At 39.8% G+C, this 14,511-nt stretch overlaps 1 protein-coding gene and 1 pseudogene across 1 annotated transcript in view; both read right to left on the bottom strand.

Moving 5' to 3' along the window:
• Window positions 1-4,220: 4,220 nt before the first annotated feature.
• LOC105051271 (eukaryotic translation initiation factor 4B1) overlaps window positions 4,221-14,511 on the bottom strand; it is a 16,934-nt gene continuing 6,643 nt past the window's right edge. The window contains 4 exon segments of the mRNA XM_010931612.4: window positions 4,221-4,618; window positions 5,397-5,485; window positions 5,488-5,696; window positions 5,699-5,829. Coding sequence (XP_010929914.4) covers window positions 4,594-4,618; window positions 5,397-5,485; window positions 5,488-5,696; window positions 5,699-5,829 — 454 coding nt within the window. The 3' untranslated portion in view covers window positions 4,221-4,593.
• Window positions 11,884-14,243, bottom strand: LOC109506227 (probable mediator of RNA polymerase II transcription subunit 26b; annotated as a pseudogene).

A 14,511-nucleotide genomic window follows, 5' to 3' on the forward strand; every position in this document is an offset into this window, starting at 1 on the left:
AATAGAATGGAAGTCAGTTTATTTGGACTATTTGGTATAGGATCAGATATGAACATCATGACCCACCCTTGGCTATATTGCAACCCCATAGTTGAACCAGTGAACGTAGATCTCTACACTATGGATCTCATGGTTGCTGACTACATCAACGAGGACAGGCGCTAGGACACAAGGCTGGCTTCATTCTTTCTACTTGAAGCGATAGAAGAGTAGGTTTCAATGACCATTGTTCCTAAAGGTGGATGCTAGGATAGACTGTGTTGAGGGAAAAAGTATAATACTCGGGATATCTACTAGTTCCTGAATCCACCCCTTTTCAATAGCCCAAGCTCCTCTTGGTGGATTTGGAAGCTGCCCATGGCCCTTAGAATTAAGGAGGTGTTTGATTGGGATAATTACGGCCTGAAATAGGAATCGAATAGATGATTCCCATTTCAGCTGTTTGATTGGGGGAATTCTATTCTGATTTCCATTCCAGAGAAGAATGAGAATGGTCTATTCTTCCTGTAACGGAATCCGGACTCATCCCATGGAGTCAAATCTCATTCCAGTGGAATGAGATTAAAAAAAAAAAAACTCATCCCAAGCGCCGTCATGGTGCTGTCGTTGCTCCGCATCTTCCCGCTCGACCCGAAAATTTTCTCGCTTGAGGCGTCCAACACGACGATGCCATCGGTGGAGGGGAGGGCCATCCGACGATAGAGGAGAGGCAGCATCAGGGGTGGCATGAAGCTTGAGGTGGAGGCTGGGGGTGGAAATGCTAAAGGGATATGCGGCGGGGGGCCGATCTGAGCCCGCGAGGCGGTGACAGAGAGTAATCCCTCCTCGTTCACAAGCCCATTCTTGCCTCCGACTGCCGGCAAGACCAACGATGCCGACGCTCCCGTACATTCATTCTCACAAATCGAGCAGCTTCGACTGAATTTAGAGGCTAGAGCAGCGACAGTGATAGAGGGAAGGGAAAGAGACCACACCGAGCATTTGCTTCCACGTTAGCGATTGGAGAGAGGGAGTCAGGTCCGAATCGGGGGATGATTAGGATGGAGAGGGAGCGAGGGTTTCTCGAAACATGGTAGGGTTTAGGGGGAGAAATGGTTGGTTTGGGGGGAGTTTAGGATTTGAGACCGTCGTGAAAGCGCCTCGAGGTATGTGGTTTGGATGTGAGAGAGAGAGGAGGAGGAGGAGATTTGTTTTGATCTCTTGATGTTAAGAAGGAGCCGAGAAGCGGATAATAAATGGAAGAAAAATAAAAAAGTAGTTTTGATAGGAGAAACCTTTTTTAACGAATTGTGGTTTGGGGCTATTTTTTTTTAATTTTTATAAAATAATATTTTCATGATCAAATAATATTTGTTATTTATTTTTTTCATGATAAATTTTTTTAAAAAAATTTAAAAATATTATTATTATGTTTAATTTTTATTTAATATCAATTTTTAAAATAATTAATTTTTAAAAATTTTAATTAAAAATAAAAATAAAATTTTGAGTTGATTTCGATTTCTATATTTGTATGAACCAAACAACAATAATGAGAATCATCCACTCCGATTCTGATTCTGATCACAAACCAAACACTTCGGATGATTTGGCTATTCCGATTTCGATTTCGATTCCAATATATTCTCATTCCGATTCTGATTCCGATTCTAATTGTGAACCAAACACCCCCTAACTTCTTCTGATGGAGAGCTATTCTTTGATATTTGTAGTCATCTGCTTGAAGATAGCACTGCATATTAGCCAATCAAGTTTGGCTCCTTCGTAACATCTCTTCACATGCAACCTCCTGCTGCCCAACCATTCTTTCTGATCACAGAATGATATATCTTTTCCCCATTAGTTTAAGCTTTCATCATTGCATAACATAGAGCTCATATTTGCCAGAAATCACAAGTTCAAATCCCTCCATTATAATTATTTATTTAATTATCTGTGTATATATTGACTTATTTCAGCCAGTATTTTCTCCTCCATGTGTACGGTCTAGGCTAGATGTAAGAAGTATTAAGCTTGATATGTATTATTGACCCTTTCTGTAATCAACTTAAGCTTTTGGGTTCAGTTGGACTTTAGTTTGGACGGCATCACTTCTTGCTGCTTGAGAAAGAAGTTTGAATGGTATCACCTCCAGCTCCAATTGGAGTCAGCCTCAAGGGATGGGATGGGAATAAGGGTAGAACGATGGATATTAGCACCACCTAATCTAAAATATAAAATTATATATAGAGAGAGAGAATATACCTGACGAGCATCAAACTGACTCACCTAATTTCCAAAAAAAAAAAAAAAAAATCAATATCCCTGTGGAGCATTGAATTGCCTTGTGCTATACAGGTTGGTTGCATCATGTCTTCAAATAACATTGCTCATCCTTCCACCCTTTCTACGTCAAAGTTCTTGAGAGCTACCTCTACAAAAGGCCTACTCCAATAGGTACCGGCCGGATTTGTGCTAGCCTATTAGAACCCCACATTGCATGCAACTCATGGTTTCTTGGCAAGCCCCGCCTCTAGCATTTGAATATCAATGGTTTGGATGAATTGGATTCCACATGTATAAGGCTCTTGATTACACGATCAATTTTTTTTTTAATATTTATTTATCTTTTATTTATTTATTTATTTATTTATTATTTAATTATTATTATGATTATTGAGATGAATTCTCTACTTAGGGATCGCAATGGAGCACGTATGAGGCAAGTATGCTATTACCTGCACCAATCCCATGATGGGGAACCACGTACCCGTTCCCTGCTTTATACCCAATCGGGGGGAATGGAGGCATCCCAAACTCATCCAGTGGGTATGCTTAAATCTCCGAACCCATCCAAGCAGCCTGGACTAAAATTAGACAAAGAGGGTTGAGATAGGTCGAGGTAGGTAAAACTAGAAAAATTATTCTTATTTCAACATATAAATCAAAGAAAGAAAAAAACCGAAAATCAAACCGCAATACTTCACATAAGGTCAAACAAACTAATATTCCAAGACAGAACATAATAAGTCAAATTTTTAACAATAATACAAACAACACATAAAAACATTATTCCTTAGAAAATCCAAAGTATCTTAAACTAAGAAAAGAAAATAATTAAAAAAATATATTTCAATAAATACCCAGGGTTGGGCATATGTCATCACCCTTCTCAGCCTCAAACTTGATACGGGTTTTATTTAGATGTCCATCCTCGCCCCTGACCCTAAATAGGTTAGGTCAAACTTACCGTATTAAGGTTGGGTGAGGTCAATATCCAACAAAGCAGTGTCAATTGCCACCCACATTGTCGAGCCACGGTCTAAGTGCAGCCACTTTCATCTATCACCAAATATCCCAGGGATGCCTGCAGAAGGCTGTAGAAGACTCCCAAAAAACATCTCTAGCATTGTTAACCATATGAGTAGCAACCTAATCTGCAGTACCATTCACCTTCCTACAGAGATGATTGGCTTCATAGGCATGAGAATCCATGTAAACCTCTAGTTCTCCACTAACGGAGGGTGTACGCCCTCCTTTCAAACTCCGGGCTATTAGTCCTAGAGGTTACTAATTGGAACCGCTCTCCATGATTTATACTGTTGCCCCCCAAGATGGTCAGATTAAGGCCCTGTCATCTCTTCCAAAAGAATTCGCTTGTTCACTTGCTCTGTGCAAGAAGGTGAGCTCAGAGAAGCTTGGGAGGTCACAGTTGCTGCTCATCATGTCTATGGGACCAGAAACATGGTTGGAGGGAGACTTAATCATGTAATTAAGCGGACCAACAGCTCGACATTGGACGATCCAGCTCACAATCCCTTCCTTGGGATATTTCGGCTACCATACATTCCCCCTCTTGCCACACATCTGCGAAGGGAACAAGCCAATCCAGCTCGCAATACCCTTCTCAGGAATTTCGGGCTACCATGCATCTTCTGCAAATGGAACCGGCCGGCTGACCGACTTCTGAATGCCGGACCCATGGCTGCTCCGATCCAAGACTCTGAAGGTTTATGGTCCTCTGCTTTGTTCTCTCTTTTTCCTGTTGCAGCTCCTACAAAGTTGTTGTCATAGTACACCAATTATTTTCATCACATGCACATGCATACAAAAAGCACAAATCAACTAATAGCACCACTCATAATTTACACCAATTACAATCCTCAAACATGAGATGAAAGAGAGAATATTCAAATTATTTTCTACTTCATAGCTGATATGCCCATGCTTATTCGATGATGAACAACATCGACAGATATAATGTTCTGACTTCTAAAAGCAACACACCACGTCCTCAACAATAGGATGGCTTACAGAGAGACCACAATAAAACTAGATCATAGAGGTAGACAAAATACACTTACGCTTGTAAGAGTCACAGGCTGCTGCCGCTTGCCTTGACATGGAAAACAAAATTCAAATACACCACACCAAGGTAGCAATAAATTACGTGACAAGAAGTTAGCTCAGTTGCACATGATTTCTCGCCACTTTACTCAGCGAAACAAAAAGGAAAGAAAGATCAAAAGGAAAATAAAAAAAAAAACAGCTTATGTTGTTTTTTGTGTCAAGAAAAAAAAAATGAAAACAAAAAGGATTCAAAGCAACAGCTTTTCACCATCTCTCCCTTGACTTTGACCTGAAAATAAAAGGAAAACGAAGGTGAAAACAATGACAAGCATTACAAAAAAAAAAAGTTGTCATAGAAATAGCCGCCAACTTCTAAGCAGCATTATGATGATTTCATCCATAATACCTTGTTGGTCCTGTGAATCAATAATTTGAAATTTTGTCAGAATGTTACCACAAAGACACCAGATGCACTAACTTCATAATTTACATGGACTCCAGTCATATCTTTGCAAACAGCAATGAAATGGATCGCCCAATCATCTGCTCAGTTCTTTCACAGCCAGAACAACAGACTAACTAGAAGCAGTAATAATTACACTTGGTGTTCCGATGATCAAGGTGCAAGGATTCAGGTCCCAGTGAGATGTCGGGATGGGGTATTATCCCATATGTTGGGACAGGACTGCTCTGCTAGCATTCCAGCGTTTCGATCGGGATGTCTTGGGACATCCTCTATCCAAGTATCGGGATGGGATGGGATAACAGCATGTTCCATTCTATGAGAAAACAGGACAGTCCCGTTCCACGAGATTTAAAATCTTATAAGAAAAATAAAGCACTGAAATAAAGTTGACCTTCAACGGAGCATAACTTTTTCAAATGACTCAGAAAGGAAAATGACCAGTTGGATAGCTCAAACAGAATTTAAATGAATAAATTACGAAGGGTGGGTTATCCAGATCTTACGATGACACAGCATCAAACAGGTGATACCATGCATGGTAACAAAAGTTTCAAATATAAGAATAGCACCAGAAAGTAACATAGAAAAACAAAGAATGTACCTGCCCATATCTCTGCTGCCAAAAAAGCCCCTCTCTCTAATTCCTTGAGATCCCCGTTTATCATCCATCGGCCTGACCCATATGTCTCCTGTCCACCACGCGACCGTGGTCTCTCCGTGAACTCTGTACTCCTCGAGTCCTCTGACATTCCAGTATGTGAAGGTTGCCTATCTGAGAACATAGCGATCCTGCCTGCTCCAGAAGAAGGCCTAATATCACCTGCAGCTCTCTGCCCAAACCGAACCTTGTCATCCAATTCACGTGCAAGTAGCTCCAAGTCTTTCTCTCTCTTAAATATTGATCATGTAGATTGGTTATTTCTTCAGCAGAAGCTTGCACAGACTTGTCACCCAAATTTCCTTCAGTTTCTTTCAGTTCCTTCTTCAGATGATTGATCTCTTCTTTCAGCAGTTTTTCTTCAGCGGTCTCCGGTCTGAGATTCCAAGTTCTCAAATTATAGAATGCACATGTTGATAAAAGATTATTCCATCAGGGGAAGGTGTTCCTTCCTCCATATTACATCAATAATAAAAGAAATAAAATGACTTTTCCAACAAGAGGTATACAAACAGAGATACCTACCATAAATCAATAAAAGCTCCCCCCCCCCCCCTCCGCTCTTTCTCTCGCATGCATGCGAACAAGTTGAAAACATCCAAGGGATTGATTGCACAAATCAATTGCATATGTACAGCATTTAGCACAACAGGTACCACAAACCTTCAAGGTTTTACTTTATTTTCTATTAACCATTTTATTATTACCAGTAATGTGAATTGTTGGAATATGCATGCGCTCATTGGACAATTCTATGGCATGTTCAGGTTACAAACTGTGCATGCTTTCTGTATTTCAGTAGTAGATATTTTAGAGGACAGACTGGCTTGCTGATTACCTTTTGTTGAGTCAATAAAGTGGACATCTACCTGTCCAAATGAATTATTGAGCATAGTGGCTGTTACAAATTTTTGCAAAGTTGGAATTGAGATTGCACATATACTTTACGAAGTTTGAGACTAGATGCAGAATAAACCATATGACCAGCTAGCCTTCACCAGCTACACAGGATCAGCTTTATGAGTGCTTCTAATAGCACTAGTTTGAATGCATAGCTAAACCCATTGCACTGTTAACTTCTACAACTCCTCTCTTGTAACCTTATTCATAATATTCAAGACCTTCCTGTTTTTCTTGAGCATTACACATAAATCCAAACCTCTCCCTAGAGGAAGGTCATCGTATTCTAGCATACATGGCCATACTATTTCATTAGTTGGTTATTCTGCTCATAATTGGTGTGACTCCTTCAATACCCCACATCCACCTAAAGAATAAAAATCTCTGCCCCAATCATCCTATGCACCTATACCTTCTGCAATGCCCAACATCTAAAAACATGCACCATTTTGGGCCTAAATATCTTCTTAAAAAGATTTTCCATCGAATTTTATAGATATGTACGAACAGCATGTGACCTCAAAATCATCCCTCCACATCCACCAACCTATAATTTTATTTCGTAAGTTTATTTTCATTCTTCACTGTAGGATCATGGATTATGAGCTTTATCAATCACTCTCTGTACCCTTTAAATGAATCACATTTTCCAGATGGAGAAATCATTGGTATTTGGGCATCAAATATGCCCGTCAAGAATTATACCTGTTACTCAGGAATCCAACAAAGGGGCAGCACCACAATTAAACTAACGTTATTGAATTATATACAGATAATGTGCAAACTTCCAATGCTAAACTGAAATACAGAACAAACCTCAAGGTCGTAATGGCTATGGAGTTTTACAAGGATATGGCCTGGATCACGGATTGTGGAAACCTCATTTATGTCACCTAAGATTCAGTGTATCCCTGAGCAATAAGTTCACCCAGCTCATTTCAAAGTCACTAGTCTAACCTGAAGTTCTCTAATCTCAAAGTCTGCGAGCAAAAATTATGTCCACTTCCCCACCTTTGAGCCTTAGTTACCATCACATAACATTGTTCTGCCTAATAGAGGGCCACAAAATACTGTTATCCAGTTACCTCTACTTTCTTGATGCTGGCAAGGGGGCGTCACTTGCCCTACAACTTCTCTCTGGCACTCACAAGGTGCCATCCACAACTTCCTACTTTGCATATTGTTCCACCTCAGTTCTACCACACTACCACTCAGACATCACCAATCCCATTCTTAACCTTTTTCATTCTTTCTTTTCATTGCCTCAATGAATTTAAGTTCAGCAAATTTATGTTGTTAAATCAAATCTTTTTGCACAATCATGGCATCAAGATCATTATGAAATGATATCAAGGTAGCATGAAAGATGTGAAGATAAGGTTATTCAATAGATTCAGATTCTAATGATATAACAACCAAAAGAAGATGAGGATTCAGCAGCAGATTTAGTGTCCTAGCATGCGAAACAAGCTTTAACGACCAGGATAGTTGACTGTTAAACATGATATTACATGAACAGATTGAATGAACTAGCATCCTATTATCTCATCAGATGCAAGCAAAACAAAACCAGAACTATTACATTTGTGTTATAATTTGGGGCACCACCATTGATGCGGAACCGATCTGAACCAAGGCAGTTTGGTCCGTACTAAACCGAACCTACACCAAGTCGGAACATTCATGGGTTCGCTTTGGTTTGGTTTCGTGAAACCTTATAAAACCAGCCCAGTATAGTCATACAAATGGCTCGGTGCCCCCTCTCGTGATGGTCCCCCACCTACCCTGCTTCCTCCAACCTTCCTCTACCATGTACGCAACCATCTCCTCTCTTCCCACACCCCACCCCCCAAAAAAAAAAAAAAAAAAACTTTTTCCTCTCTTTGCTCTTTCTACTCAACATCCTCGAGCCAGGGAGAGAAACCCAAGATAAACCCTAATCAAGATGAGTTGCGCCGCCTCCAAGAGAGGCATTGGGCCACTTGGATTAAGAACGGTGCCACCCAGATTCATCACCCACTCACTAGTGGACTTCGCTGCCTAGATCCCCCATCAAAGCCAATGATCTCGAGTCCAAATGGTCTCCCAAGAGGCAGATTGGTCACATCCCCAATCTCACCGTGATGGCAGGGAATGTTTTTGTTATGCCCTCCCTCTCTCCCCCCCCCCCCCTTCTTTTCTCCCTCTCCCTATTTTCAGTACACCCTGAAATGACCAATATGGACCCATACCTATTGAACCGATCATCAGCTGGTACAACCTCCGGTACCAATTCAGCGAACCTTGGGCACCACCATAATTAGCTCAAACACTAAATGATTAAATGATGTGCTACAATAGCGTTTCATGTAACATGTACTTTCTCCTTGACAACAATCTTGGATTACATATTGTCATTTCTTTTTAGCAATGTCACATGACACTGACACAAGTTAGACATGCATGCTAGATGCTTAAACATGGACAGCATGTGCAAATTTTTAAAAGGCAAAGGCATCAGACAAGTCATTCAGAAGGTGTGAAGAATAAACCCTATGGTTTTTCTTGATAGATTTAAAGATCACATCAAGAAGCAGGGTGAAGGATTCAAGTGTTATGTTAGACTTGGTCACAAACTTTGTTAATAGCACTTTGCAATGAGACATGTACAAAAGTGTTTAAACATTTCTTACAACATTGAAATATGAGTCTACATGCAGAAATGCTATACAAAAATTGAAATGATAAATCACTTCTTGGGAATTTTTAAGCCTGAGTCCTATGAAGCACCGGTACTCCTATTTCAGGCATGCACCAGCACCGGGTACGTTTTCGATGCGGGTACATTTTCGGTGCGGCATCGGTACTCCTATCTCTGCATTCTTGAGATTACAAGTTTATCCTTGATGAACTAGATGTGGAGAAGAAGCTTTTTGCTGATTATGCAGAGAATAAAGCATCTGAAACTATTATCACTTGATTATCAAGAATTACTATTTTGATTTCTTCTACTTATTTAGACTGCTAGTTTTTTTCGTTAATTGCAAGTATTTGTTTGTTTTTTATGATGATACTTATAAATTTAGTTAAGATTTGATATCTTAATTTTATTAATATTCAAATATTATATATATGATTCATTTTTTCATATATTTTTATTAATATTGAAATATTATATATATTCAAATATTAATAATAATATAAAATATCTAGTCATATCCGTATCGTGATTTTTTCAATTTTTGCTGTATCACGTATCCATACATAAAGTACCCATACCGAATACCGGTATCTATGTTTCCTAGAGCCTAACACAAATACCTCTATCCAATATAAGGCATAAGCCACAAGGTCAGCATTTCACACAAGCCTCCCTATGAGATATGCATATCTCACCTCATACAGCATAATCCACATACTGAAAGGAGCATAAATTGTACTACTTTTTTCTGTCTTGGACACAATGCAAGTATATGAACATTATATAGCTTGGTGAAAAAAAAAAATCCACCTCAAATATTATCATGATACAAAATCAGCACTCATATATTTTTCTCCAAGAAAATACTTTGGCCTAGCAGACTAAGGATACAATACAGTATAGAAATATCCAAAAAACAAAATTTATGAAAGAACATTATCAAGTCAAATACAAGTAGCCAAGATGCAAGACTTGCAATCAGTATAGTTAAAGTTATAGCACCTTCCCAAATTTAAACTAGTATTGTACATTTCCAACATACATGCATGTGTGTGATTGCCTCTTGAATAAATAGTCCAACAGGGAAACAGATAAACAGCATTAACATCAGATTTGCTAAGCAAAAGTCTATGAGAAAGAGGAAGCTTGATCATCAGTTATATGGCTTATGTGAGGGACAACCTGGAAATATAAAAATGAAGAGGCAAGAAAGACTTTGATGAAGGAGCATAAGCCATGGACTAATTTCACAAGTAGCCCTATAGATGCTTTATGGCTTGACAGCAAATATTCTAACTCCTTGCCATTGTCTATGAAGTCAAAACATCTAGGAAGATGGGATCTTGGAAAAGAGCAACCCACCATCCAAACTTCTTGTTTCCCAGTCTCCTTGAGGGCCTCAGCTATTGGTGAACTTGACCAAGTCTAGGTGTCATAGTTCAAGTTTTTGGAAAAAGCAGCACAAGGAACAAAGGAAGGAGAGAATTAGCTTCTTGAAATGGAAAACGACTAGCAAGAGACACATGAAATCATAAAAGGAAGAAGTGGATGTGACAGAGAAAAATAGAGAGTATTTACATTCCAATCACCCTTTAGTAGCAGATAAAATAATAATGTTCCTATATAAACAAAGTCAAGCTGGATTTAGGGTGAACACACGTAGACTAGAGGTCTGATCTGAGTATTGTTGGATTGTCATCAACATAACAGGTCCAGCCTCCTAAACTCTATGCGCAACCTGAAGGCCAACCACGTTTTCTTGACTCAAACCTTAGAAGGAATCATCTGTTACCGCTGCCACAGTTAACTCGGAACCGTGATCACATACTTCCCTTGAACTAGATTCGGCTAGGAAATGCCAACTCACCATCCTGAAGCGTGAGTCTAAAAGATAAGAAACACAACTATCACTTAAAATTTAAAAGGAAAAAGAAAGAAAAAGACACAAGTCCAATGGTTGGTGATAAGGAAAGAGAGAGCTACATAAATAGCATGAAGTTGTGATAAGGGATGATGGTGATGTGAGTGGAGAGATGGTGAAGGTTTGCAGCATAGATGGAGTTAAGGCTAGGCATCCTCCAGTTGCCATAAATCATGGCTGATTTAGCAGGAAAGATCCTTCACTTAGGGTTCCAATAATAGTAGTGTGGGAAACTACTTTGGTCTAGGGAGGGGGGTGGGGTCGGGGTGGGGGTGGGGGGAAGAGGGAGGCAGCAGGGATGAGCTCAACCCATATGCAAAGATTTCTCCTATATGGAGTAAGTTTGGATAAGTGGGGAAGGGGAAAAAAAGAGAGAAGTCAATGTGATGGAATGCAGCTAGTTCATTAATTGTGATGCTTGGAAGGGTAAGGGAAGAAGAATGAAAAATAAATGAATGGATGGTATCTAAACTATGCCTGGCTTTCTAATATGATGATAACAAATAAAATCAAGTTATATATATGTGTGTGTGTGTGTAAAAGAGAAAAAAAAAAAAAAATGTAATGGTATCTAAATGTTAGGATGTTCCGCTCCTAACGACGGCTTGTCCACTTTGAGGGAGAGAAGTGCCTCCAAGAACAAGAGATAGAAAGAAAAATTATGCTATTATTGATATTTAATACAGAAAATAAGAAATTACATCTCCATATTGCTTTTCTAAATGACCAGGCACTTCTATTTATATTAGTAAGGTCATTTGAACCTACCTATGAATACATCTACATTCGTTTCTTGCTAAAAGGATAAGAGATTTTTACAAATAAGGGAAGAAAATCATCTTTGTAATCTGTCAGAATTTGATTATATCAGCCATCCTTCCAAATCTGCTAGATTTGATGATATGAGCCATATTTGATCATATCCAAGATTTGATTATATCAGCCATCTTTCCAAATCTGCTAAATTTGATGATATCAGCCATATATAATCATATCTTCAATATTTATTTTATCAACTTGTATTAGCTTTCTACATTAGTTAAATCCAAACCTAACGTCAAATCTCTTTGCTCCTTTGATCAGCTTTTGACATGTACCTGAGCTACAGTATCGTCGGGTATTGTAACATTTCCTCCTTTAGTTTCACCTTGTCCCCAAGGTGCAATGTGAGGGAATCGAAAATGCCAACTGATACAACTAATAACGCCCATTCGTCCAACTCCTAAAATTGTTTCAAGGTTTCATATTAGGTTATCTATGGTGATGGCTCTGCTTTGGTATATCATGCAGCTCTATCACTTGTATCGTTCTCTGTTTCTTTGCATTCTCAACTTGCTGGTAACCCACATGAAGTTTCTTTTCGCTGCCTCTAACTTGGCCTGAACCAATGCCTCTAGAATATTTTGACTTATCTTGTGAAATCATTGGAGGCTTCCTCTGTATGGTAGAAAGGTCTTATTATTTAGCTTTAATCTCAGCACTAGCTTTCTGCTCAGAAGGCAGCCTTGCTGGTCTCCCAGGCCCAAAGTCAGTACCAACAAGCATGCTTTTTGCCTCAGAACGTTTTGAGGCTTAGCTTGGAGAGTAGAGACTTCCTGTAGCTTTGTTTGCCTCACCACTAGTTCTTGTTTCCTCACCTGCCCTCCATCTTCAGTAACAATGGGATGGCATAGAGGCTGTTGCTTCCTTATTGGTTTATGGTTCATTGGATGCCTTTTTCTCTTTTTTAGTTCTTGTCAGACTCTCCATTATTTCTTAAATTTTCATCGTCATCCATTCCATCGAAAAACTCAGATAGCTGGATGCAAGTAATCTACATAGCCAATAAAGCTCCCTCATCCAATGGAGGTGATGGGAGTCCTTCCTCATCCGCGATAAAAAAGATTGATAAGGGCTGGAGAATTATCTGCAATGGCAGCTGTCGCACTGACCCACTCATCGACCAAAACTTTCCAATTATCACTGAGGGTGCATACAAGAAGGCAAATTTGCTCTGAATTGTATTTTCGCAGACCCTTAACAACCCTTCCAATTCCAATTGTCTTCAAGGTCTCTACAAAGGGCTCCATCAGCTGCAATCTCCTCAATAAGTCAAACAAGACACTATGTCACTATCCGACTGATCATGCTTGGTGGCAAGAATTCCTTAAACCTCAAAATCTCTTGAAACATTTGGCTTTCCTCCTTAATCTCCTCAATTAATGTCTCAGCCTCATCGTAGTTGTAATTGTTGACGAGTCGGTTCAAGTCCTTGGACAGTTTATTGCTGCTGTCCACCTTGTACTCCTTGACATCTCTCTTGATGCTACCATCTCCCTCCTCTCCATCCTCCGTCGTTACCCGAGACTCAATCCGATCACACCCAAAACACCGCGGTAGGAGGCAGGTGTAGAGTATCTCGCGAAACCTATTAAGAGGTCTGTGGTGCTGCAACTCTTCAGGTGGAATCCTATCAGGAGGACTGTGGTGGTGCGGAACATTAGTGGTATGCATCGGAGGTAAATCTTGGACGAAATCAGCCCCTTCTTGATCTATACTCGCCTGACCACCCCTATAGGAAAAAGCACTTGAGCCCAAAGGTGTAGTATAAGGGGCGGTATTAAGTCCCAAACGTCATGGGCAACACAAAAACATAGTTGCAAGATTGATGCAGTGCTGATTGGTGCTAATCCGGATATTGTTTGACCCCAAAGGTATGATTTGGACTCCTTTGGAGGCGGTCGGTTGTAGACTGACGAACTGCTTGCTGGCTGCTAACATGATGATGTAAGTGGATCTCTCCAACGACCTCAATGGCTAAGTTAGGATGGTCGGTTATTTGAGGTACTACCGTAGCGGTTCCCCTCCCCATATGGGGGCCAAGCACTTGCGAGGAATTCACCTCCCCTTCTTCAGTAAACACTGAAGGGATAATGGTATTCTCAACTCGTTGGACCCTACTTATCCCATCTCGGATTGGGACGAGACTAAGAGAGTCTAGCACACCATTGTTTTGTACGAAAGCACCGGAGTGTGTTGATGGACGCTCTCCTCTTCTCTGACTGAAAATTTTTTCTTGCAAAGAGTCTCTTGCATGGACTCCATCAGGGTTTGTATTGCTCTTGTCAGATTGGTTTGGCTCGTTATAAAAGCTCGAAACATCTCCTCGAGCGACAGCAGTTTCGAGGGTTGATCATCATGACAAGTTGCCTCCGTTGCGTCCTCAATCGCCATAAAGGATTCGACTGATGCTTTCTCGATGAAGATTTTCGATATTATCTCGATAATAGAACTAATTTGTTAGAATGTTCTGCTCCTAACGACCGCTTCTCCGCTTTCAGGGAAAGAAATACCTCTAAGAACACGAGATAGAAAGAAAAATTATGCTATTACTGGTATTTAATGCAGAAAATAAGAAATTACAACTCCATATTGCTTTTCTAAGGACCAGACACCCCTATTATATTAGCAAGATCCTTTGAACCTACTCATGAATGCATCTACATTCATTTCTTGCTAAAAGGATAAGAGATTTTTACAATAAGGGGAGAGAATCATCCTTGTAATCCGCCAGAATT

Source organism: Elaeis guineensis, chromosome 9 (genome assembly GCF_000442705.2).
Source record: "Elaeis guineensis isolate ETL-2024a chromosome 9, EG11, whole genome shotgun sequence".
Lineage (NCBI taxonomy): Eukaryota > Viridiplantae > Streptophyta > Magnoliopsida > Arecales > Arecaceae > Elaeis > Elaeis guineensis.